A 27,095-nucleotide genomic window follows, 5' to 3' on the forward strand; every position below is an offset into this window, starting at 1 on the left:
TTTGTTGGTTTGCTGTTCTGTTTTAAGCTAGTGCTTCAGCCTGCACATTCCCTTATTTCCAGATTCTCCAAATGAAAGACGCCATAGGTTCTGCAGTGAGCTAGCGGTAGCAGGAGCAGTGAGTGTTTGGCATGGCGGGGTGGAATATGTCCTTTTCTACCTGGAAAATGGGTGGTGGAGAAGCTGACTGGCTCTAACCTGCTGTCCTTAGTACCTCTGCCCAGTGGCCTGGTGTCCTGAGCTTGTGCCCAGCCTGCTTTGTGGAAAGCATCCAGTTTAAAAAGAAGTAGCAGATGGCGCAGGAGAATGCTGATCTGCCGACTGTGAGGCTGACAGGAAATGCTCCTCACGGCGTACATTCAGCTGCATGGAGGAAGACTTTTCTAGCAGCTTCCCAAGATGGGGACTACTGCCTCTGAGGATTTTAAAAACAAGATGACATAAGCAGTTGGCAATACCAAACAAAATAAAACAAACTCATTCCGAAGTCGCTTAGGAAAGGGGGCGACTTAGATTTCCTCTGCTTAGTGTTTTCTATCGGATTATTTTAATTAGTCCTTCATATTACTTGCTTCTTAAAACAATGAAACATTTTTCATAATACAGTTTTTAATTTGTCATGAAACCAAAGTATTACTAGATTGGTGTAGAAGGCTATTAAAATTAGACAGATTGTTTAAAAATGCTGTAGCTGCATATGGGAGAATTTTATAAATAGATAACCGTTTTCCTGATGTTGAACATTAGTTAAGAATACATACCTTTTGGCAAGATACATGAAGGATGAAAAAGAGAAGAGTTTATTAAAGTTTGACAAGAAAATAGAGCTTCTGCTATATAATGAGAAACCAACTATTTGTTGGTTTTTAATAAGTAACCTATTGTTGGTTTGTAATAAGTAACCTAATTTTGAAAAAAGATGAGTGTTTAATTCAGCTTCACTCTGAAAATTTGAAGACTTTTTTTTTTGAAGTTGTTTTCTAAACTTATTAAACTACCTCTTGGCCATCTATTCTAGACCCATCTGTCTTTATCAATTTAGGTGGGAATATGGAGGTGGCCCAGGGAGCAGGTTTGTTTAGGAGTGGAGGTGGGGACCCTTGCAGGTAAGTTTAGACCCTGAAATGAAACAGATAGGACTGACATAGAATATCTGGTAAGTAGGAAGATGCAATTACATGTTATAAATTTAAGGACTTCTTTTTTGGCTTTTACTTATTTTTAATAACTTATTTCCCTGACTTGGAATTGTCATCTGATATGCAGACATATAATGTATCAGGCCATGTGATATAACTTGTTGATAAAGAGTTCATCTTCTTATCCAAGAATGCAGTGCTATGCGAGAGTTTGCCTTAAAAGAATTCTTAGGTTGAAGACATGTAAGTCATGTCAAAGAAATCCATTCTACATGATGGTGTTATGTGTAATGTGGAGTGTATGAAATTGATGGGCAACTCTTTGAATTTGTTGTTGAAATTTGTTTTTCAGACTACATTAACAACCACGCAGAGAGAGCTGAGCCAGCTACAAGAGCTTAGCAACCACCAGAAGAAAAGGGCAACTGAGATTCTGAATTTGCTGTTGAAAGATCTGGGGGAGATTGGTGGAATTATTGGCACCAATGATGTGAAAACTGTAAGCCAGCCCTTCTTTTGTCTTCTCTACCTGCTCCTATCAAGTTAGCAGGGTCTGTGCTTTACTCTTTTAAGCATTCAACGCTTAGCACTGTGCTTCGCATCTGCCATGTGCTGGTTAACGTTTGAATGAATGAAAAAAGGGCTAATTGAATGACTGAGTGAATTGTTTGTTGGGGTGAGGAGGAGGAGAAAAAAATGATCTTTCAGGTCTAGGCAATGTCTTCAAATCTTGGTTGGCTTTGTGTAAATTGGTTTATTTCTCAAACTTATTTCCTAATGTTGCAGAAGTTTGGAATTAAATCGCTTACGCAACAGTTCTAGTCTCAGAATTGTGTTTTTCCTTTTCTAAAAGAACCCAGTGGAGTGAAAATTCTCCAACAAGTCGACGTGAAAGTATTAGGATTCTAACAGTGGCTTAAGCAATAAAATCATATTTAATTATTCACAATATGAGAAGTCTAAAATCTTGCTACTCAGGGTGTGATCTTCCTCACCTAGGAGCTTATTGGAACTACAGCCTCTCAGGCCCCACTCAGACCTATTGAATCAAAATCTGCACTTTAACAAGATTCTCCAGGTGATTCTTTATGCTTATTAAAGTTTGAGAACCAAATTTTGGTTTGGTGCCATGGCTCAACAATGTCAAATTCTCAGGCTTTTTCTCTATTTCCTTTCTCCTGTCCTCAGCCTGTTTCCTTTTCATAATCCAGATGATTGTGCCTCATGGTAGCAAAATAGCTGCTGTAGTACCGATCATCACATCCTCACTCAACCACATCCAAGGCTTAATCCAGGAGGGAAATGTATCCCAGAAGTCCCCAGGAGACATATCCTTACACTTCATTGGCCAGAATTGGATCACATGACCACTCCACATTTCTGAGAAAGCAAAGGGGAATAGGATTACTATAATTGGCATAAATCAATCATCCAATCATGATGAATCCCTTGGGGTTGTACACATTATTGTTCTTGGTTTTTTGTTTTTTTTTTTTAAGACAGTGTTTTGCTTTTGTCGCCCGGGCTGGAGTGCAGTGGCACAATCTCAGCTCACTGCAACCTCTGCCCCCTGGGTTCAAGCAATTCTCATGCCTCAGTCTGCTGAGTAGCTGGGATTACAGGCATGTGCCACCAGGCCCTGCTAATTTTTGTACTATTATTATTTTTTTAAGTAGAGGCGGGGTTTCTCCATGTTGGCCAGGCTGGTCTCAAATTCCTGGCCTCAAGTGTTTTGCTCACCTCTGCCTCCCAAAGTGCTGGGAATACAGGCGTGAGCCACCACATCTGGCCATTGGTGCTGTTGACAGCAAGAAAGTCAGAGATGTGGGGATAATAGGGGTGGTATAAAGCTGTCCAGAAGCTAGGAATAGAAGGAAGAGATAGAATTAAAAATGGTATCAGCCAAGAACAGGTAACAATTTGCTGGAATATAGAAAGGCCAATTGTTGTCATTAACCAAAAAAAAGGATAGAGACATTTTTAAAACAAAACAAAGCTTTATTGAGGCATAATTTACATAAAGCTGCACATATTTAAAGTATGCAGTCTGAGAAATTTTGACATATGTGTACAGTCATGAAACCATCAGCACCATTAAGATAATGAATGTGTCCATCTCTCTCAAAAGTATGTGGGGGAGGTTTCTGGTCTCTCTATTTTGTTTCATGGATCAAATCTTTCTGGCAATACCACAATGTTTTGGTCACCATAGCTTTATAATAATATAGCCTGTTATACAAAGGAGTCATTGATGAATATATGTTGATTTTGTTGAGCTGGGGAATGGTATTACATTGCTTACCTTACATGTCACAATTTCCTGAAACCAAATTCTTTGAATTTAGCCATTTTATCTTTAAAAGGCTGAACTCTACATCAGTCTGCTTAGTGGGAACACTCAAGTTGTGAGTTGGGATTGTTAAATACTGGAAAATGCTCCCAAGATCAGGCTTCTTTTGTAGACTATTTCTGGGAAATATTGAAAGCCCTTTGTGGATGGCGTAACAGGTCTCAGCTTAGAGTACATGATGTCTCGTAAACGTAACCATTCTTTCATGGAACATTCATTGTAACCGATTATTTCATAAATCCTTGTGAATGAATCTAATTCTAGCACAGACTTCTCAGATACTATAGAGTTAATCTTATTAAGCTTTAGTTTGGTGATTTTGTATTTGAAGATTTAATTTTTTGAACCATACATTGGTGTTGACCAATAAAATTTGATGTGAGGTGATTAAGTGGCCTCACAATATGAAGGTGGAGTTGATTTATGGGAAGTTGATGCTTGCTGCTGATAACGATAAAGGAAGAAGGTATTTTTATGCTAAGTTCTAAAATAGAGCTGATGAAAATGCTAATGAAATCAGGAGTGTCTGGGTGCTTCAGTATTGAAAAAAGTCTTTACTTTTGGGACTCTGAAGTATGATTGAGATTGAGATTATTTTTAAATAATCAATTGCATGTTTTTGAGATTATTTTTGGATTCCAGACATTGGATGTCCTAGTTAATTTCATTGATAGCCCTCATTTATATCATTCTTGTTTTTTTCGTATAATTATGAGTTCATCATTAGGGTGATGAGAGCCAATGGAGTAGTATGACTTTGGGTGAGTCACTGTACTTCTTTGGGCTTCATTTTTCTAATTTATAAAATGACAAGATAAGCTCAGACAATATCGAAGATTGTCATCTCAGAAATTACATGACTTCTGCACATTTGTTTTAGATTTATCCTTATAGGTACAGGTACTTTTCTTATTGGTCATAACTGTGAATTGATATGGTAATTCTTTTGATATAGGAGAATGAACAGATCAAGGAAATTTTCTTCAGTGGTTTTGTATTTTTGTTCCTAAAATGCCATTTAATTTTCACAAGGTCCTTCCTGGTAGGACTCTGGGATGGGGGGAAAATGTGGCCCTTGGAGCCTTCCCCAGTCCATACTTCTAGAATATGACAGCTCTGAACAGCCAGAAAACAGAAAAACCCATATATCCTCAGCTCAATCATGTCTTGAAACATTTCCAGAGTCCAGCCATTTTGTCTCATCAACAAAACAAGATGAGTCCAGCGTATAACAAGATGAGCCCAGTGATAGCTTTATCCGAGTTTATGAGTGAGCCTTCTCTTCCTTTCATGTACTGGTGGCACTGAACTGTCAAGAGAAGTATGATGAGGCCCATACATTTGGAAAGGAGAGCTTTATTTTTCATAAAGGGTTGCAGGCTGCAGGATGACCATTCTTACAGGTTGGGAAGTGTAACCTCTGGCCAGAAGCCAGAATAAAGCACTTTGAGGGTGGAAAGAATAAGAAAGGGATTTATGTTTTTCACAGGGTGGCCAAATAGACTTATTCAACAGGTTACAGGAGGAGTTATGAAGATTCATGAAGGAGTGGCATGTGCATGTATAGTAGGAAAACATGTATGCAACATGAGTCCATGTTCACTTTGGTTTAGAGACTTAACATTTAAATGTATTATAATTAGGCCCTATACATCAAAGGGTGAAGCAGAGGACATGAAGGCTCTCTGTGTGCAGCCTTAGTAGCCTGCCCAGAACCAGAACCACTTCGTGGTTGGTGGTCTCTTGTTGGGGAAGGAACACTGGTTGGTGGTTGTGTTGAAATTGCAGAAGAGAAGGGCAGGGGCAGGCCGTGGTTGATATCAGCAGTGAAGCAGTGGAGTGAATATTTCAAAAGGGCTGGCTTCTGTTTAACCCTTGGGGAAGAAGGCCTACTGCCGATTGGCGAGGGAGGGGGTATGACCAGGTGTTTCCAATTTCACAATCTGTCATGGCCTGGAACTCGGTATTTAACATTCCTCTGGGGTCTCCTTGGCCACGAGGGGGTGTGTTCAGTCATTTGGGGGTTTAGGGTTTTATTTTTATTTCTTGGGGCCTACCTTACCTCACTACCTTCAAAGGAATCTAGCCAGAAACTGAATAGAAAGTTGAGGTAGAGTAAATGAACTGAATTGGACTCACTGCCTAATTTTCATTTGGCCCACACTGACTTGTAGGCCTTTAGATGTGAACATGCACCTTACTTACCTTGGGTGTGGTCTAGGAATGGCAGTAGTTCATCATCTTGCACAGCCACTCCATGCTTGAGAGACGGGGTAGGGAGGTGGAGAGGTAGGGGCGACTCCCTGTATAGGCAGGTAGAAGCAGCAGGCCACATTTTCCATCATGACGGTGCGGTCTTTTCTCCTGGGTTGGTCATTGATACTGGATCCCATGGTCTAGTATGTACTACTGGGGCATTATCAGACTCTGGGACAGTTATAAATAACATTTCAGCACAAACTGATTTTTTTTTTTTGAAATAACAGTGTCCGCAAATTACTGGAAACCTTTGAACATGAAACCACTAAATATATGAACTCTGTAGTGGTAAGAAACCTCACAGTTAAAAACCATTTGTTAGGGGTATTGTTTTTATCCATCAGGCACAAACTCAACATCTCCTTTTAGATCTCCAAGGACAAGAACTGGCTTCAGAAGTTATAGCTCTGGTTTGGAAGAAGAAATGTCTAGCTCTCATTTTGGAGGAAGCCCATCTTTATACATATCTATATTTTTACTCTTCCTCAATTTACATGGGATCTGGGCATAAAAGACAAAGTGTCCTACTTTAACAGACCTGGAAAAGAAGAGGGATTCATTCTCTTCCCAGGGTGCCAGAGCTGCTGGCTTAGCAGCGTTTTCCTACCAGGAGCTGGTGTAGGCTGTGAATTCCATGTGGAAGAGATGGATTTTACCTTATCTTTCTGCAGAAACTGGACAAGATGTAAGATACACCTGGTCAGGCTCAGAAAGGTGTTTCTCGTCCTTCACCTACACTGGACTAAAGACAATGGCAGAACACACTGAACTTGAAGATTGCATGCTTTGGAATAGAAAAGGAATGTAGTGAGGAAGGGTGTTGGTAGGCAGATCTTTGGCAGTCGGAAGTAAAATGGGTTTAACAAGGACCTCCATGAAGGTAGAGTCAGAAATAGATACTTGTCAATTTTCTTGCTGTTGACATACATTCTGCAGTATTATTGACACTGGAGTCACTTGACATGTACTATCGTTGAATTTTTTAAAAATTTTTAATTTTGATTTCAATAGATTTTTGGAGGACAGGTGGTGTTTGGTTACATGGATAAGTTCTTTAGTGGTGATTTCTGAGATTTTGGTGCACCCATCACCTAAGCAGTGTACACTGTACCCAATATGTACTCTTTTATCCCTCACCCCACTTCCCACCCTTTCCTCCATGTCCCCAAAGTCCGTTGTATCATTCTTATGCCTTTGTGTCCTCATAGCTAGCTTTCACTTATAAGTGAGAATATATGATGTTTGGTTTTCCACTCTTGAGTTATTAATACTTCACTTAGAATAATGGTCTCCAATTCCACCTAGGTTGCTGCGAATGCCACTATTTCGTTCCTTTTTGTGGCTGAGTAGTATTCCATGATTTTATATGTGTATATATATATACACATACACACACACACCCCCACATTTTATCTACTCGTTACTGATGGGCATTTGGGCTGGTTCCATATTTTTGAAATTGCGAATTGTGCTGCCATAAACATGCATGTCTTTTTCATATAATGACATCTTTTCCTCTGGGTAGATACCCAGTAGTAGGATTGCTGGATCGAGTGGCAGATCTACTTTTAGTTCTTTAAAGAATCTCCACATTGTTTTCCATAGTGGTTGTACTAGTTTACATTCCCACCAGCAGTGTAAAAGCATTCCCTTTTCATCACATCCATGCCAACATCTATTATTTTTTAATTTTTTTGATTATGGCCAGTCTTGCAGAAGCAAGGTGGTTTCACATTGTGGTTTTGATTTGCATTTCACTGATAATTAATGATGTTGAGCCTTTTCCATATGTTTGTTGGCCATTTATATTGTTGTTGAATTCTTATGGTAAGGTTGATGCCAAATTACAGGCACTCAGCAGTGTCTAGTGTACTTCATATTTGCTACCAAATTTCAAGGCTGATGCCTGATTCCATTTTTTTAGCCCTTAAATGTTTATTGAACAGATAGTTATATGATGAGTGAATGACAGCAATAACGACATAAGTGGGCACTCGGGAGTGTACTGTGGAACATCAAAAAACCATGGTTGGAGTCATTGTATTTCAACCAATGGAAGCCTCTGTTTCTGCGCCGGATTCTGGACGAGGTTCTTTGTTTTCTCTTAAGGTGCTAGGCTGCCCTCTGGTGGCTAAACAAAATATGCACACAGTTACTTGTTCATTTGGTCAATTGCTCTTAAAGACCCTGTTTGCATTGAGCCGATGGGTTTCTATCCCAAGTATCTTGCTTCAACTTTTGTTTCCAGTAGAGCTTTGAAACTTAGAAACCAAATATAGATCATGCAGGAATTCTGGCTATCAGAATCTTCTCTTCTAAGGTGGATTTAGACTGTTGTTCTCAGAGGATCTTAAATAATGAGCTAGATTACTGTCTGCTTGAAAGGAGCAGGTGTGAAAAGGCAAAGGAAAATAGACTGGTAGTAGTAATGAAAAGTTATGCTGAGAAACCTTCATCAAGAAGCCCTTTGGTAATTCATAGTACATTCTTATTCATTCGATTTTCTATTTAATTGAGGACTAAACATGGAAACACCTTTTTATTTCAATCCTTGTTTATAGAAACATATTCAAGGCATTATACTACTTCTCTACCTGAATAAGCACACTATGGAGAACATTAATGAAGTTTTGATTTGAGTTTTTATAGGAATTCAGCATCACCTTTAGGAGCATTAGGTCTCGCTGCTGTTACAGAGATATAAGGTGTAAGACATTGAATGGAATACCTTTCTGAAGTTATCTCCTTTTAAAAATCTTCAGTGTTTCTTCTTATGCTGTCATCTCTCTAAAAATTGATGGTAATGAAAAACCTAATTAATTGAGGATTATATTTAGTAGGGGGTTTCAACTGAAAGTTTGACCTGAGGTTTAGGAGAACGTGGGGTTGAATGTTTAGTACTTTCCGCTTGTCCTTTAATTGGGATTCTGAACCAGAAATCCATGGACACCTTGGGGATCCAGGGGCAGGTTTCAGGGGAGTCCGTGAACCTACAGAAATTGTGGGCAACATTTGAGTGTGTCCCCTCCTGTGCTCAGTTGGCAGATGTGAATGGAGTCATTGAGGAGGAGTTTACCATGGCCCGCCTGTACATCAGCAAGATGAAGTCAGAGGTCAAGTCCCTGGTGAACCGCAGCAAACAACTCGAGAGTGCCCAGATGGACTCCAACAGGAAGATGAACGCCAGCGAGCGAGAACTGGCAGCCTGCCAGCTGCTCATCTCCCAGGTGGGCCCTTCCCTTCCCCCTCATTGTCTTGAGATCTGCTGCCTCCATGCCCTTGCTGGTGCTGATGGTGCGCCATAGGCTTAGTTGATGGACTTTGCTTTGTGTAAGCTTGGCCTCCCCAGGCGATGGCAGCCCAGGTCTCTTCTTAGAGCTACATTTTGTTGTGAGAAATACATGAATTCTGATGAGTCGTTTCCCATAGATAGATGGCTAGCTAGCTAATGAATGTAAAAGATTGGGTGGAATCTCTAAAATTCCTATGAGTAAGGCAATATTCCCTCATCTTTTAATCTCTACCATAGGTCCACTTTAATATGGAAAAACAAACTACTACTAATAGTAGTAGTAGCAAGTGGCATTTTATTGAGCGTTTACTATGTACCATATACTGTGCCAAGTACTTCACATGCATTGTCTCACTTAATCTTAAAAAAATCCTGGTAGGCAGGTTTTATTATTATTCCTCTGTTTCAGACAGGCAGCTGAGATTTAGATTAAATATATGTCCGAACACCTACAGACAGTGAATGACAGAGCTGGGCTACTCAAAAAAATGTGTGTGAACCCAAAGCCCATGTCTTCAGGGGCTGTTCAAGTCCCAGGGCACATTTCACTTGCCTATCGAGTAAGGCTGCTCTTCTTCCTATTGGAGTGGCATTTTCAGTTTAGTAAAGTAGCCTCAGAAAACGGCAACCCAGTTTCTGGGCTACCACTGATATCGGAGCTTGGTATTTGGGTCTGGCGTTTCCAGGAGGGGTCTAATTGTTCACTACTTACTGCCTTATGCCAGGCATTAAAATAGGCTGTCATTTGGAGGAAACAGGAAACGATACCAACATGGATTGGTGTGTCAAATAATACTGAGGCGGACAAAAGCATACTTTGTTCTGGTGTGCTTTTAACCATAATAATGTGTAATCACAGAAACATCTCCAACCTCTCTGTCTAAAATGAATCCACAAGGTTCCATTTTATAACCAACATAATAAGCAGAAATGTATTGAAAAGATTATTCCGCGCTAATGTGTGATAGTAAAATCGATATGTTCATACATTGTTGAGAAAAGTATAATTTGGTCAGTCCTTTTGGAAAGCACTGTGGAAATCAGAAACCATAAAAATGTAAGTATAATTTAGTCCAGTAATTTCACTGACAGTATTTTTCATTGTTAATGAAAATGAAAAAAAATTTATTTCATATGGTATTCTCATTTCCTGATTAAAAATATTAAAAGCTTTTATGCAAGGTATTGAAGACAATGTTATTTTGGATTATAATAAAATAAATTGCCCAAATATCCATTGATAGACTAATAAGATAAAGTTACATGGAATAATATTATGCAGCTCTTATAAAAAATGTAAAAACCTAGCCATTGGGAAAGTCTAATTATATAAAGTTACGTGAAAATGAAAATGCTGAGTTAGATTTATGTTGTGCTTTGCATTCCTGCAGATAAGACCAGGAATATCAGGGGGAAATAGTCGACACATTGGTTTATGGTTTACACCACTTTTTCTGGATTTGCTTTAGAATTTTATTTTTTATAATTATATAGTTATTATCTATGAAAAGTGAAAATAAAAACGATGTACATAAGGGAACAGTGCACCCCATATGTGATTTCTAGGTCATCTATGATACCAACAGCATGTGCTTTGACCAGCCTGCTTCTAACATTTGGGGGCCAAGGCAAGGATACTAATAGAGACCCCATGGCCTGCAGCCCACCCTCTTCTCTTTCAGGCTGGACATACCAACTCCATGTCCAAGTCCCTTTTGCACCCGGTGTGAACTGATGGAAATGTTAGATGCCAGCTGCCATTTGTGTAAATGGGTGAGGAAGAGGTAGTGCCAGCCCTGGCCTTCAGACCTGGAGTAGGAAGTTTCTAGGTCCCCAGTACTCTGAGTGTGGTCTAGAGGAGACATAGGTTCAGGTGGACATGCTCCCTTGGCCTGGGAACTCTTTGCTTAGTGGAGTAGGGTGCAGCCAGAGGAGGGCCCAGTGGGGTGCTCTGAATCGTCCAGGTCTCAGACTGACACTGACTTTGCTGTATGAGATCAGAGTCAAGAACATTAGGATGTGTTGAGTTTAAAGAGTACCTGTTCTAAAGTTCTCTTTCTACATCAGCAACAAACACAGGTTTCATTAGGTGGTGGTTTGCACTCTGCTACAATTCATACATTGCAAAGATTCGACCATTATTTCCTGAAGTTCAAAAGTAACAGAAACCATGGCTCTTTATTTTCTGATGTGATCTAAGGAACCTGGCAGTCTTTCCAGCTGAAATGCTATCTTCTGTGTTTACATTCATCCTCGTCACCAAAAACTGTGCTTATAAGATGACTGCTCCAACGGAGTTGTGTTTTCTGGAGAAGTTATTTCATTAGATTAGAGCTCAGTCTCCAGGGTCTCCTGCCTAAAGCTGAGCTCCCTAGATCTGGAGAGGGAAGTGTTCTGTACACATTTTCCATCTGCCTAGAAGTTACCACTGTCCCTGTTCAGCCAACAAGCTCTCATTCATTCATTCATTTCACTAGTATTTATTAAGCACCTACCCTCAGGGAGCTAACAACTAAAAAAGACAAGACAAATGATGTAGACGTTAGGTGCTGTAAGAAAGTGTTGGGGCCTGAGTGATAAGGAGCTAGCCGGGGCAGTGTGTGTGTGTGGTGTGTGGTGGGTGGTGATGGTGGGGAGGGAGAGCTTCCAGGGAGAGGAAAATGCAAAGGTCCTGAGATGGGAATTGGTGTGTCTGAAGGACAGAAAAAGGAAAGACCTAATATTTGAATGGTGAAGATGGAATCCAGAGGTGCATGTTCAATGAATGAGGCCTTCAGCCCCGCACTTTTCCCAGCCTGTTTCTCTCGTGCACGCTTTTCTCTGAGGAGCGAAACCCGCTTGGCCTTCGGCATCTCACGTTAAGTGGATGGTGAGGAGGGGCCTGCCATGAGTGGTGTCTGTGGGGAATGAAGCCAAGAAGCACAGGGAGAAGCAGAGGTCTGTCTTGGTGTGATTCTGAACACCAAGGCAAGGGTGAAATGGGCACCATTTGGTGGTGGCACTCAGAAAAGGGACTCAGGAACCCCTCCTGTTTCGCATTTTCCCACCAGTCAATTCCAGGCCAGCCTGGATGATCACCTGCTAGTCATTCACTCTTCCTTTTTGCTTGTTTAAAGCACGAAGCCAAGATCAAGTCTCTGACAGACTACATGCAGAACATGGAACAGAAGAGGAGGCAGCTAGAAGAGTCCCAGGACTCGCTCAGCGAAGAGCTGGCTAAGCTCCGAGCCCAGGGTAAATATTTGACTAACGCGCAGGTGTCAAACACCTGGCCTAAGGCAGACAGCCTCTGGTTGACTGGAATCATGATGTTTAGTTTTGCTTAGTTGAAGTATTTCTAGGTCTGCTGCAAACAATAGCATAACTGGAAAAAAGGAAGAGATTTCTATTTCTTTTTTTCTTTCTATCTTTTTTTTTTTTTTTTTTTTTGAGACAAGAGTCTCGCTCTGTTGCCCAGGCTGGAGTGCAGTCCGCGATCTCAGCTCACTGCAACCTCCACCTCCCAGGTTCCAGCGATTCTCCTGCCTCAGCCTCCTGAGTAGCTGGGACTACAGGTGTGCATCACCACACCCGGATAATTTTTGTCTTTTTTAGTAGAGATAGGGTTTCACCATATTGGCCAGGCTGGTCTCCAACTCCTGACCTCATGATCCGACTGCCTCAGCCTCTCAAAAATACAGACATGAGCCACCGCGCCCGGCTTAAAAGGAGAGATTTCTAAGAGACCGTTCCCACCCTGAATCTGCTCATCTTCCCATTTCCCCACAGTCCACCCAGTTACCCAAATCAGAATCCCCCACTCCCCACCACCTGACTCTAGTTGGTCACCAGAGCCTGTTCATTCCACCTGCCAGAGGCCTCTCTGGTTCACTGTCCAGGTTAACTAAGGACTGTGGCTATATCCATCTACCCATGCCCACCCTCAGTCTGCTCTGGGCCAGCCACTGTGTGGCATCCCAAGGGATGATCCTAAAATTCACATTCTCTCTCTGTCCAAACCGACACTTCTAACCCCTCCATGGCATCCCGTTGCTCTTAATATAAAGTTTCAACTGCCGTGGCTTCGCTGGCACCTCCTTGAACAAGCTCTTCCCTTTGCCAGCCAGCCTTGTGATCTCCTGAGCTTAGGGAAGTGCGTCACACATAGGAAGCATTTCATAAATATGAATGAATAGAAGCTGAGATTCAAGAGAAGGGACTAGAAATGCAGAAACTAGAACAGGATTAAGAATGTATGTGCCATGTAATGTGAAACTAGAACATATATATTATGAGTTGCAATGAAAATTGTTACAATTCTTTCAGAAAGCCATTTGAAAATACATACTAATAATTATAACATTTTTCATACCTTTTGATCATCACATCTCAGATATTCATTGCAGAATTTTAGATCAGCAAAAAAGAGGAAGCCATCTAAGTGTCTAATAGCTAACACACTATGGTGTGTTATTTAATAGAACTTTTTTTTCACATGAAATATGTGAAGGTGTGCTACAATGTTTATAATGCAATGTTAGGTGAAAATCACAATATATCATTGTATCTTTACTATGGTTATAACTATTAAAAATGAATGAATGCGGCTGGGCATGGTGGCTCATGCCTGTAATCCCAGCGCTTTGCAAGGCCGAGGTGGGCAGATCATGAGGTCAGGAGTGGAGACCAGCCTGGCCAACATAGTGAAACCCCATCTCTACTAAAAATACAAAAATTAGCTGGGCATGGCAGCACACGCCTGTAATCCCAGCTACTCGGGAGGCTGAGGAAGGAGAATCGCTTGAATCCGGCAGCCGGAGGTTGTAGTGAGCTGAGATCATGCCACTGCACTCCAGCCTGGGTGACAGAACAAGACTCCGTCTAGGAAAAAAAAAAAAAAAAAGAATGGATGCTTGTGTTCCTAGGAATTCATATTTAAGATAAAAGTAGTTGTGTTAGGGTAGTTGGGATGGTGATGCTGTTATCAATTTTTATATCCTTTATTGTTGTTGTACAGTTTGCTCAGTAAATACATTTTGTGTCAGATGCCAAGGCAGATTTAAAAAGAAAGAACATACCCACTCTCTGCTCTAACCTCGTAACATGTTCTTTGTGTGGTAACACGTGCATGTTAGTAGGTGCACCCTCAAAAACTGCACATGGAAAATCATGTTTCTCTCTTGCATTCAGTGGTTTCTGCAGTGGGGCCACTGAGTTGAAATAAAATAGAGGCAAGAAAACCTGAAGTGGAACAGACTAGAGAGAAATAATGAATTGAATGTCACTGTCGTAAAGCACTCTGCTCCCTGGCACCCCAGCTCCACAGCTGGGGCTGCCCATTGCACCTGGCATTCAGGGAGTGCCAGTGACCAAGCATATGCTGAGACAGGAGTGCCACACTGCAGCCCTGCCCCAAACGTGGGGCCTTCTGATTTAATCTCAAAAGTGTTATGCTATCTTTCTATTTCCCATGTTCCCATCCTTAGAGTATGTTTTCCTGCCCCAGATTCTTAGAGAATAAACGCCTACACATGGGAGGTAAAGTAGGTCTTCCTGGAACTCCCATCATGGCATGGGTCCACAGGCCACCTAACAGTCACAGAGGGCTTTATTATCTGCAAGGCCCATTTATGCACATGACCTTGTGCTGATCACAGAGACCAGGTGGGAAACAAGCCCTCCCAGGTGTGCGGTGACATAAAGCCAGAGTGCAGTCCTAGGAGGACCGCCCCCCGTGAGCATTGTCCCCTACAGTTGCTGCACTTCCCTGTGGAAGGAATGCTGCAGGAGGAGGCAGCCTTGGCTTTAGCCAGAAGTCCTTGCCTGTTGCTTCATGCCGTGGTTGTAACTGCTGATATAAGCTGATGTTTCACTCTGTTGCCATTTTTCTTGCTTTTTATTTTTATTTTTTTTTTGATTTTTGATTTTGGGTGTGAGTCCCACTGGTTAAATCTTAAATCATCATTTAAAATTCAAAACAGAAAAAATGCATGAAGTCAGCTTCCAGGATAAGGAGAAGGAACATCTGACGCGGTTGCAGGATGCTGAGGAAATGAAGGTGCGTGTGACCGCCCCTTCCATTAAGCCCAGTGTGCATTTGATGCATTTGGATTGGAAATGCTTGTTCTAGGAAAATCTGTCACCTTCAGATCTGTGTATGGCAGGGGAGAGGGGAGAGGAGCTGCTGGGCACTCAGAGTCCATCTCAGAGTGTGGTCTGGCTTAGAAATGAACAAGTCCCGAAACCCCAAGATGTCTGTAGAGAATGGTTAAGTTGCGTTAATACCTTTGTCTTCCCCATTCTTGATGAAGAGGGATAGGGTAGCACCCCCAATCACTGCATGGGCTCTTTTGTCGGAGTTAACTTCTAAGGATTTCTTCCTCCAACCTTTATGAAGAACACACCAAATTTGAGTTTCTATCTCAAACACAGAGATTTTTCTTTTGGTCACATTTTAAAGAGTAAAGGAAAATTGATTGGGGAGTAAGACTTTTAGGTGAATAAAATGAGACAGGAGAAGATGTAGGATTTTGATTAGTTGTAGGCAAACTATGAGCCTCACTGAGTCAAAGTCCACAGTTAAAGTGATGTCCACGGCATGCCCCTACTCCAGCCAGCAGAATAAAATCATGCCTTCTGGGAGTCCCTTTCCTGTCTTCAGAATGTTTTGGCAGAAAAGTCTCCTTTGGACATCATCATAAATCTGTACAGCGGGCAGGGCAGGGGCTTTTATCTTAATTTTACAGGTGAGGGAGTGCAGCTCACACAGGTTACAGGTTTGTCTGAGGTTACTTGAATAGGGAGAGGTTGGTGCCCTCTGACTGACCTGGCTGGAGAAGCTCAGGCTGGGCTGTAGAAGGTCAAGGGAACACTTTTAGTTGGTGGACTAATTGGCTCCCAAGGCCCACTTGGTTTTATAACAGATCTTGGGTTTTGTTACCCAATAAAGCAAGGCCGGGTCCTGGGCGCACAAGAGTCAGAAATGCCCCTAGTTTTGGGATCTGACATCTGAGGGACACAGGGGAGGAGGTAGGTCCAGATCCAGGGCTTGTCACAGAGTGGGCTGAGTGCCAACGAGTGGATGACATGTTTCTCTTGGCCTGGGATGCAGAAGGCGCTGGAGCAGCAGATGGAGAGCCACCGGGAAGCTCACCAGAAGCAGCTGTCTAGACTCCGAGATGAAATTGAGGAGAAGCAGAAAATCATTGATGAGATTCGGGAGTGAGTTGGCCCAGGACTCCAGGGGTGTGGGGGTGGTCATGCCTCGGTCCTCTTGGGGAAGCCCGGAAGGATGTGGCTCTCAGCCAAGGGCCCTGCTCACCTTGCCCTGTGGGCACTGCCCTGGTGACACAGCAGGCTGGGCGGGCTGCTTCCAAGGTCTGTTCTCCCATCTGGAGCTAAGCCTCCTGGAACCCTGGCATGGCAGGTGGCAGGCGGGCCCAGCTGCCTTTCCCAGTCCCCGAGGGCTGGGGTCACATAGGTGATTCCGTGGATGGACGCATGCCGCAGTAGATGGGGGAGCATCTGTAATGAAAGCACCAAAGAAAAGAAAAAAGAAAAAAAACTTGGTCCTGACTGCACGGTTCTAGTAGGTTAATAAACACTTGAGAGAAGACAGCACCACTGCCTCCCCTTCTCCCCCTACACACACACACTCACTGTGCCACCCAGCCACCTGGTTCCATGTGCTCACTTCTTAGGACCCCACACTGTCATGTGTCTGCACAGGCAGAGGTGCCAGCGATCTGTGGCACTGCCACCAGGATGGCATCATTGCAGTTTCTCTCTGGTGACACCCCCTCATGCTGTGCTCCTGCCTTGTCACAGCCTCTGACATGCCCTCTGCTCCTTCAGAACGATGTTTTCAAATGCTCTGCATAAAAGACTTGGGATTACAAAGAAAACCAATTATATTGAAATGCTGATCTCCCCACCCCCACCCCACCCAGGGTCTTCACTGTTCTCTTCCCTCCCACTTTCTGTAGATGAAGAAACAGATTTCTATATGGGAAGCAAGGTGAAATGATTTACTTAAGGTCACATTGCTAAATAGGAATCAGATTGGAGTTAGACTTTAATTCTCCAGACTACTGATCCAAGTCCCTTTTCAATGTGTGTGAGCCGCTTGAAAGGTACATTTGCATTTTAAAAGAGAAGAATGGTAACCCAAGCAAAAGTCTAAATGGTGTGACCCAGATTCGGTGCCCAGACCCTGAAGGAAGGCACTTAGACTCCTCCCTCTGTTTCTCCTCCCGGGCCACCCCCTGCTGTTGCCATGTGCTTTCCCTTTCAGGGATATCTCACGTTTATTATTCTGATTAATCACCCTCACATATTCACCTGGAAGGGAGGGGGAGGTAGGAGGGAAGGAAGGCGAGAAAGAGGGCGGGTTGGTGAGTGAGTTAGGAGGTGGGGAAGCTTCCTCGGTCTGTGCCCTTCAAATGGACTCTGGGCTTTCCTTCTGGTGGTGCATAGCTGTTCCTTTACAGGCGCTTAGGCGTGGCTCTAGGAAAGGTTTTATGAGTCTTAGGCTGATGTAAATGTTGACCAAACACCCTCAACCAGATGGCAAGTTTCTGTTTGCAGCAGAGCCCAGGCTGTCTTTTCTTCATAATTTCTCTCTCCGTGCCCACTCCTTGAGGGCAGAAACTGCCCCGGTATCAGTGAGGCATTTGGACTTGGGAGATGTTTTTAGAACGTCAGACCAGAAAGGAGGGAAGGTGGAAATGGCCAAAACAGGTTCCCCGAGGGAGCGCATGCCGTCGGAGGGGCTGAGGAAGCAGAGTTCTTCTTACATGGGCTCTGTGTTTTAAAATATCAGCCCTTCTCCCATCTCATTATTTTTCCCCTGAAGCTCTTGCCCAAGCAAACTATAAATACATCCTCAAAGCCTTATGTTTCATGACTCTTAGATGCACCCCAGAAATTAGTTTTCACTTGGGCAGAGAGGAAGCTGTGAGGTTGTTCTCTGATCCCTCCAAATCCTGCAGAATTACTGCCTTTATTGTACAGAACTAATAGGGTTGGAACAGAACCACGGTTTTAGCCGGATGACTCAGAATTTCAGACTGATGTGGAATATATTGCTTTTTCCTCTCAATTTCAGTTTGAATCAGAAACTGCAACTGGAACAGGAGAAGCTCAGTTCTGATTATAACAAGCTGAAAATAGAGGACCAAGAGAGAGAAATGAAGCTGGAAAAGCTCTTGTGAGTGCACTCTAAATATTTCCCCTATTTTCTCTCATCCCCATGATATTCTGGTTAGATTGGGCTAATTTAAAAACAGACAATGGCTATTTGTGTGCTTGTTGGTTGGTTTTGTTTGATTTATCTGTGGATGCAAACAGTATCTGCTGAAATCTCTGAGTCCCCTATGGTGGTCTATGGTTCCTTTTTGTTTTTCAGATTGCTCAACGATAAAAGGGAACAAGCCAGAGAAGACCTCAAAGGGCTGGAGGAGACAGTGGTATGTCAAGATATTTCCCGATTTGTGTTCGTCTCCAAAACCAGATTTGTTTGTGATTTGTCGGATTGTTTATTTCAAAATTTTATCCATGCACACCTTTCTGTGTAATGTTTTAGATAAGACATTCTACGGAAAAGTAGGATTTGTAGAATTTAGTCCTCAACTCTTCACAGAATCAGTCAACCAATCCACCTTTCCTGAGAGCAGTAACCTGGAGCCCCTGAGTGAGGATTAAGCTGAATTGCAACTTAGCAATTTTACAGCCCTGTACTCTGTGACATACTTCCACTCAACATTCAACAGATATTTATTGAGCGTCTCCTAACGGCTGGCATTCTTCAAGGTGCCTGAATAGATCCATAAACAACAGAGATAAGATCTCTGTCCTTATGAAGCTTACCTTTAGCTGCGAGAGATGATAAACAGTAAGGAAACAAATCTTGCACTCTATCAGATGGCTATAGAATGTGCAGAGGTTGGTGACTGGGGGAGGCTCCATGAGGAGGTGACCTTTGAGCAGGGACTCGAGGAAGGAGAAGAAGTGAGCCATAGAGATATGTGGGGGAGAGCATTCCTGGCAGAGGCAACAGCTCATGCCAAGGCCCTGAGATAAGCCCAGGACTCTCATGTTGGGGGCCAGCAGGGAGGTTTGTGTAGCTGCAGCTGAGGGAAGGACAGGGATATAAGGTGAGCACAGAGAGGTAAAGGCCACAGTGATGCAGGCCAGGTAAAACTTTGAGACCTGCAGGGCTTTGGGTGGAGGAGTGATGGGCCCAGCTTCCCTTTGGAAGGGCTCGTTATTTGAAACCCTGGTTGGTTTTCTCTGTCCTGTGTCTGGGTTTGTTGGCATCACTCCTCTGGTCGGCTTCCATTTCAGCTGCTCTGTGGGATAGCTGCCTGGCTCCATGCCCCACAGCCTGCGCTTCAAGACAGACCATTCTAACATAGCCTCTCCATTTGGTGAAAACACGTTCAGGCATTTCACATGATTCAACGACAGGGAGAAACTGTTGGTTAGATACAGTCATCCATTTTGGCTCCGTTCATGGGTCATGTGGATCTGTGTGGGACTGATCCATCTCCAAGGACCTGGTGACCCCACATTGGTGGCAACTGTTTGCTTGGGTCTGGCCCCGAGATTGTTCTCTGGCCCCTGGACTTAGAGTATTTGTTGCACCTCAAAGCCAGGGAGCGGAAATGAGGGCACCAGCCATTGGAGACAGAAGATGCCTGTGTCCAAAGGGAGCCGGGCATTTGGAGCATGGAGGAGGAGCCTGTGGAGGGGCTGCTGCTGGGGAACCTGAAACGAAGCCACACAATTGCTTCATCTACATCTGTTTTACCAGAGACGTGATCATCCTAATTATAGATAATTATAGAAATTCAGAAAAATATTGAACATTAAAATTTCACTATATTTCTACTAGCCAGAGATCAGTGATATCAATGAAATATTTTGGGATCTTCTCTTCCTTTACACCCGTGAGCTCTCAGGCACTCTTACCTCACTGTCCCTAGCCATCCACGCCCTCTTTCGGTCTCACTGACATCTACAACTCAAGCACACGAGCACATCATCACACACTCACACCGGGGCTCACAAGTCCCTTGCAGTCAGCTGCTTACTGTCATGTTCTCATGCCTCTGCTCAGCCACACTCACTCCTGCATGCTCCTCCATACGCAAGTACTTACAACACACACTCTTGTTACACACAGGACATGCGCACTTGCATGCACACACACAGCTTGCATTCTCACTGATTGTCCACACTTTCTCATTCGCACATTCACACAATCTCGTGCAGTTGCTCACCCTCACTCCCCTTGCTTGCCTTCACTCACACCCACACCCATGTTCACACTCACTTGTACACTCTTGCACAGATGCTGTCTCAGGACACTCCCCCTCACATGCACGCAGGCGCGTTCACACATGTCACCCTCATGCACTCTTTCAGTCACAACCACCTCCGCTCACACGCACACTCATTTCCATGCTCACGGACTCACATGCTTTCTCCTCTCATACGCTCAGGAGTGTGATATTTAAAGAATGGTTTCATCAGCTCTTTTGCCTTTTTTGAAGTTCGAGTGGTCTTTTGCGTCTTTTGAATGACGTATTTTCCTCACTAGCTCCTCTGTCTCCCTGCTCGTCCTCTCTCCCTCCCACGCTGGGCGCGGTTCCACGCGCTCCCTCCCAGGCTGCTCCCCACTTGCACCCTCGCCCAGCCCGTGCACGCGGACAGACCCACTGGCTTCATGGCACCCACATTCTCTCCCTCACTCTCACTTACCACCCACACGCATCGCATGCACGCTTTTAAAATCCAAGATTGGAGCCCTGCAGTGTATGCCGTTTTAGACTCGGATGTTTTCACTCAGTCTTGGAATTCTCCCTGAGCCGTAAATGTTCTTCAGAAATAGACGCGCTGTCCTTGGCTGACTGTTCTGCCGCTCTCCTCAGCGCAGGGCCTGTTCTGCCTCCTGGAGTGTTTGGGTGGGGTGAGTGGGACATGGAGCCTGCTGACCAGGGGGTGAATGCCCGGGAAGCCCGCTGCAGGGCACAGTGGTGGAAAAGGCCGACTGGCCGTCGGGGCATCCCTGGCCCCGGGCAGCTGACTGGCTGGAACAGGACACTGTCTGGGCTTTGGGGTGGGAGCTCTCCTCTGGGTGCGTTGATGAGACTTATATTCCCTCCTTGCTGGTCCCACCCTTGCTGTCCACTGTGACAGGAAGCTGAGCCTTGAGCTTTGGCATGGAGGGTAGCAACCTGTGAAGAGGGACATGTGTGGGGAGGTGGAGGGGTGATAATGAACGTGATAGAGGAAGGAACACTGCCACAGGAGGCCGAATGATAGTTGCCTGAGCACAATGTGCGTAAATAAAAGGGACAAGTGATTTTAAATGATTTATACTACCCTTCCCAAACTGTTTATTGTTCAATCTCCCTAAAAACAAACAAAAATGAGAGAAAGTTCCCAACCTCAGGACTCTATATTTAGTATTTACACCCTAGTAGAATCCTGGCCCTTGGACAAAGCACTGTTCTCATTCCGTCCTCTGTTCCCATTCCCTTTTGGTGTGGTGGTGGTTTTATGAAAAATGTAAACTGTGATTACAGTTCAATCAGTAATGAAACCACTGATGGGAGAGAGAGTGCATACAGGGTGGGCGCAGGTGTTAAGGAGCAGGGTATCCAGGCTGAGCTCCCTCTGGCAGGGCCTGGGACAATGTGTAACATAGAGAGTACTGCACCCCTGCCCCTGGGCTGAAAGGCGGCACAGCCTCAGACAGGTCCTGTGTGCACATTATTCATAATCACAGATCCATTTGGTTTCCTGCAGAAAGTAATTTACCTCATCTGAGGACATAATTGACTTCAGGTGCTTCTTATTTCAACACAGAATTGGACCCAGTAATAAGACCTTAAATTAACAGAGAACTTTTACTGCAAGAAACTTAGTGTTTGTATAGCTTTATAGTATGTTTTTTTCCTTTTAGATGTGAGCGTGTGTGAGTTGCGTCCCTTGAAATTCTGTGTTAAAGTAGGTCAATTTAGACAAATAAAGTTTGCATGCAGAATTTAGCTCTCTCCTCTTCCTCTATAGGAAAATATTTTACAAGGAACTAATCACATCTCCTATAGTAAACACATGGAGACTTGAACAGACAGAAACATTTGATCTTCTGATCTTGTTAACAAAGATCACCGGATCTGGCTCAGGCTCTTGTCTCAGCAATCTAATTCCTAAGGTTTCATTTGTAGAAAGTAATCCAAAATGAAGGGGAAAAATGTCCCCAAGATTACAGTGAAAGTTTTAACAACAACAATAAAAGGAAGCAATACAAGCCTAATGAAGAAATGGCTTTTATGATATGAAATATGCATCAATAAATTCATACTAATCACGTTTATTGGGCACTGAATATGTACCAGAAAATGTTCTCAGAACATTATAAGGTTCATCTCATTTAATCTTGACAGCAATGATGAGGCAACTACTGTTTTTATTGTCATGTTAGCAATAAGAAAACGGAGGCACAGAAAGGTTAGATAACTTGCCCAGGGCCACCCAGGAGGAAAGTCCACGAAATGCCTCATCCATAAGCTCAAGTGATGTAAAGCAAACAAGCGTGTGGACTTGCGCCTGAAGCAGGTGTGGAGACGTGAAAAATGTGAATCAGTTACGGTGAGATATTGTGGCTAACTTTTCATTTAAGCTTGTTGGTATTACATTGTAACATTTATGTAATAAAAAGAAAAAAGAAAAAAGGAATTCATCCTGATACAACGTAGCCCAGTAGGAATTTTTGTGAGGAAACCTTTTGAATTTTTGGGGGTGAGGAAATGTGTGGTTCCACTGTGAACAGATGAGCAGGCTTTGTTCTAGTTTACAATTTGTGGTTTGGGTTCTCAGGCTCTGCACCTCAAGGTGCTCCAGTAATGACACTAGGTCCAGCAGTGGGCATGGTCAGAGTGGGGCTGTCACAGGGAAGGGGGGCGCACCAGCGGCATCCATGGCTGGCTCGGGAAGTGTCTCGGGGAATGATCTGGTGCCAAATGTGCCATAAATTCAGTGAATTGCTACATTTAAGTGACCTTTAAAAATCTTCTCTTCCAGTCTAGAGAGTTGCAGACACTGCACAACCTTCGGAAACTCTTTGTCCAGGATCTGACCACCCGAGTTAAAAAAGTGAGTTCTCTTTTGTCTGAATGGGACTGAGAAGAAAATCAAAGATGGCAGGGAAGAATCATTTTCAGTTGAAATACCACTTGCTTAAGTCGGAGCTGGTTATGCTTAAAAATTAATTACTTCACACCAGAGAATGTTATTAAAAGAATGTGCTGGAGGCAAAAAATACTTGGTAACATTTTCCCATCTGATTTTTCCTTCTTAGTAAAAGGAAGTCAGAATGCTTTCCCTGGCCTTCATTTCAAATGAACACATATTTTTCTGGCCCCCACTGTGTGAGGGCGACTGCTCTTGACACAGAAACATTTAGAGTAGTCGCTTCAGAAAGCATTGCCCGGAAGCCTGGAGAGGCTGGACCGAGAGAGCCTCTTATTTGTTTGTTAAGAGGCCATTAGGGGCTAGGTTAGAGTTTATGAAGCACGTCAGCATCCAGTATTTATTTGCTTTTCCCAGCAACCATGTAAGTGGTGCTTAGTGTTCCTGTTTTTGCAAATGTGGAGATAGCCTCAGATGTTAAATAACTTACCCATATTGCACTGGTGGGAAGAGCCAGAGATGGGTCTGGAACCCAGGCCTGCGGGATCTCTGGATCTGAGCTTCTTCTGTCCTCTTGCTACACCAGCAATCTGGAGACACTCTGCAATGGTGACTCACCCAAACAGCTTGCAGAGGTTTAAGGAAGGAGTAAGAGGTGAAGGCAGCAAGAGGGCTACTCTTTCAAAGTGTTTAAAAGTGATGGACGACACAATGGGCTATGTGTAGAGGGATGGTAGGATTGAAGGAAGGTCTGTTTAAGAAAAGTGTGTGCATGTGTGTATGAATGTGTGTGCATATTTGAATGTGTGAATGTGTGTCAGTGTGAAGGAGCCAAGGGAAAGAGGTCAAATGCCTTATAAAGATAGAGTCGGGTCTGAGAGGGAGAGGATTAATAGTGTAGATGGATGTATTAGCTAGTCTTGGTAAGGAGAAGGGACACACATTCCTAAAGGGGAGGTGTGGAGAAGTCAAGTTGGAAGGATCGGCAGGGAAATACATGAGGGTGGAAAGAAGCCACATTTGATGATTTGGGTCTTCTTGGTTTATGTGTAGGCTCAGTCCTTGGTGGGGAAGTAGGGAAAAGAATGGGAAGCCCAAGGAGACTAGACAAGATTCAGGCAGCCGAGGTGGGCGACTATAGTAGAAGGATTGCTGAGCAGTGGTGTTGGTGTTGAGTCAGAAGCATGTGGCCCCTGACAGCATGATTTAAGTGAGTTTAGAATCCTGGAAATGAAAATAAAGAAGGCAGAAAATGATGGGCAATTTCAAGGCGTGCATGGCAATGGCTAGGCAATTAGGTAGTTAGTAAGCACGGTCCAAAATACAAATGACCATGGGGGCCTGGACCTGGCAGGAGAGTGAAGCCAAAGCAAAGGTGATGGACAGGGAGACTAGACGGGGAGGGCATCTGGCCAGAGGTTATGACATGGACTGAAAAGGTTCAGTCCGAGGAAGGAGGTGGAAGCCATGACCATACATGGGAGGCTCTGGTCCTAGGGAGGGTTAGGAGCTTGAGATCAGACTTCCGGATTTAATGATAAAAAACTCTCTAGGAAAGCCCTGCTTTTAGACCAGTGGTTTTCTGTGGGTGGTTCTCTGGCCATCAGCCTCAGCATCACCTAGGAAACTGTTTAGATATGCAAATTCTCATACCCGACCCCAGATCCACTGAATCAGAGACTAGGGTTGGAGTGTGGCAATCTAAGTCTCAACAAACCCTCCGCTGGGGAGCCGGATGCTAAGGCTCAACTTTGGGGAGCTCAGTTTTAGACTGAAGAGCAGCAGGTGTGAGATGCTCATGTAACCATTACCTTTCAGAAAAAGGATGATGATCTCTTCTATAATCAGACCGAGCAAACCTGCTTTTCCACCTTGGAACACCAGGATGTGTTTGCACCTGTACTTTCCAATTTATCTGTGCCACTTGGCTTGCCAGGAGTGCAGCGTTTTGCCAATTTCAAGATTTGATAAATTTCAAGAATGTACCCAGCACCCAGATGCTATGATTAATTTGAGCTTGATTCGTTAATGAATTTTATAGATTTGGAAGCTGAAGGGACAAGCAGAGGCCATTAAGACTTCCCAGTGGGACCACAGACATTTGCTTACAAGTTTGGTGACTTGTTATCCCATCATGATGACTGAAGTCAAATTTAGGTCCTGGGTTTATGTTTTCACAGTTGTTGTTTCTTAACGAATTTTGGAATGCTTTCTTTTGAAAAGAAGTCTCTATTTACTACATGCAAGGGAGACATATATTTTACTGAAGATAAATCATCTGTAACTTTCAAAAGCAGATTTTGAAGTGTTTTGTTTTGTTTTGTTTTAGCTCCCTAAAAAATAGCTCCTCCTTAAATCACTTTTCATACCAATAAGGGAAATTAATTGGGGGATTTGTTGAGTCTAAACTTTTAGAACCTCTCTCTATTTTCACTTTCAGAATACCCTTTGGTGGGAACGGGGATTCTTTTTTTCCATCCACATTATCCTGGGGTGGAGGGTGGGTGGATGACAGCCCGTCCTGCTGACCCCTTGGTGTCAATGCAGAGTGTGGAGTTGGACAGCGATGATGGAGGTGGCAGTGCTGCCCAGAAGCAGAAAATTTCCTTCTTGGAGAATAACCTGGAGCAGCTCACCAAGGTTCACAAGCAGGTAGGAGAGTTCTGCCCACTCTCCTCTGCTTCCCTCCTCTCTCCCGAAAGAAGCCCCACCAGGTTTGGCCATGGTGTGCGGAGAAGGCACTGAGATTGAAGGTAAAAGAACTGTACTCCATCAGAGGACAAGAGGGCTGGAAAGGTCCTTACGAATCCTTTAGTTCTCAGTGACTTCCCATATATATAAAGGACTTTCTTTTCTCAAAGCCAAATATAAAGCATTGGGTTTGAGCTCTCTGGGGTTGGAGAGGGAAGTGTTCAGAGGCCTGTCTTTTCATCCTGCCTCCACCCCTGACTTTGGACACCAACTAGCCTCCGTGTCTCCCATAACACCTCTGAGGTACCTCTGTGGACCTGAAAGCTCCACAGAATGCAAAGTGGACCCCACTGAGCTGGTTCAAGTCCTTTATTTTTACAGATGGGGAAACAGACTGGTGCCTTGCTTCATTGCACCGTGAGAGGACCAGGACTGGAACCAGCACCCTCTCTGCTCAGCTGCCCATTCCTAGCGATCTCAGATGCTCACTCGGGTGCCTGCGATGCGCTGGCATTTGTCTAGAGTGACAGAGAGTGATAACTGTGTCCAAACTCACCAGTGATTTCAGCAGGTCATTTGTCTTGGATACTTTCTTTTTAAATGTTGGTGTGTGCATGGCTGTTTTCCCTCCTTAGGAATTGGGATGTGATGGAAACGTCCCAAGTTTTTGGACCACATGGCCAAGGAGATGTCATTTCTCTTTGACTTGTGAAGACTTTTTCAATATTACTGATGATGGCGTTTTTTCCCCAGAGGGAGGATAATAGATTCTAGAGAGTTGAAGCCACTCAAATTGTCGATGAGAAATACAAAAGCAGGAACTGCCAGGGAGCTTGAAATACGGCTCTGAGATACATGTTTTACAATTTATTTTTATTTTTATTTATTTATTTTTTGAGCTGGAATCTTGCTCTGTTGCCCAGGCTGGAGTGCAATAGTGCGATCTCTGCTCAGTGCAACCTCTGCCTCCTGGGTTCGAGCGATTCTTCTGCCTCAGTCTCCCGAGTAGCTGGGATTACAGGTGTGCGCCACCATGCCTGGCTAATTTTTTGTATTTTTAGTAGACCCAAGGTTTCACCATGTTGGTCAGGCTGGTCTTGAACCCCTGACCTTGTGATCTACCCATCTCAGCCTCCCAAAGTGCTGGAATTTCAGGCGTGAGCCACTGCACCCAGCGGAGATGCAT

The 27,095-nt window shown here is 43.7% G+C and overlaps 1 protein-coding gene across 1 annotated transcript in view; it reads left to right on the forward strand.

The window, feature by feature from the left end:
* The window catches only part of KIF5C (kinesin family member 5C), a 152,693-nt gene that overhangs the window by 108,167 nt on the left and 17,431 nt on the right, over window positions 1-27,095 (forward strand). The window contains exons 15-23 of the mRNA XM_025404896.1: window positions 1,492-1,638; window positions 8,787-8,975; window positions 12,157-12,274; window positions 15,001-15,077; window positions 16,131-16,240; window positions 18,126-18,227; window positions 18,426-18,486; window positions 23,111-23,182; window positions 25,766-25,870. Of these exons, the coding sequence (XP_025260681.1) occupies window positions 1,492-1,638; window positions 8,787-8,975; window positions 12,157-12,274; window positions 15,001-15,077; window positions 16,131-16,240; window positions 18,126-18,227; window positions 18,426-18,486; window positions 23,111-23,182; window positions 25,766-25,870 (981 nt within the window). The remainder of the gene's footprint in view (window positions 1-1,491; window positions 1,639-8,786; window positions 8,976-12,156; window positions 12,275-15,000; window positions 15,078-16,130; window positions 16,241-18,125; window positions 18,228-18,425; window positions 18,487-23,110; window positions 23,183-25,765; window positions 25,871-27,095) is intronic.

The sequence above is a fragment of the Theropithecus gelada genome, chromosome 12 (assembly GCF_003255815.1).
Source record: "Theropithecus gelada isolate Dixy chromosome 12, Tgel_1.0, whole genome shotgun sequence".
NCBI classification, from domain to species: Eukaryota; Metazoa; Chordata; class Mammalia; order Primates; family Cercopithecidae; genus Theropithecus; species Theropithecus gelada.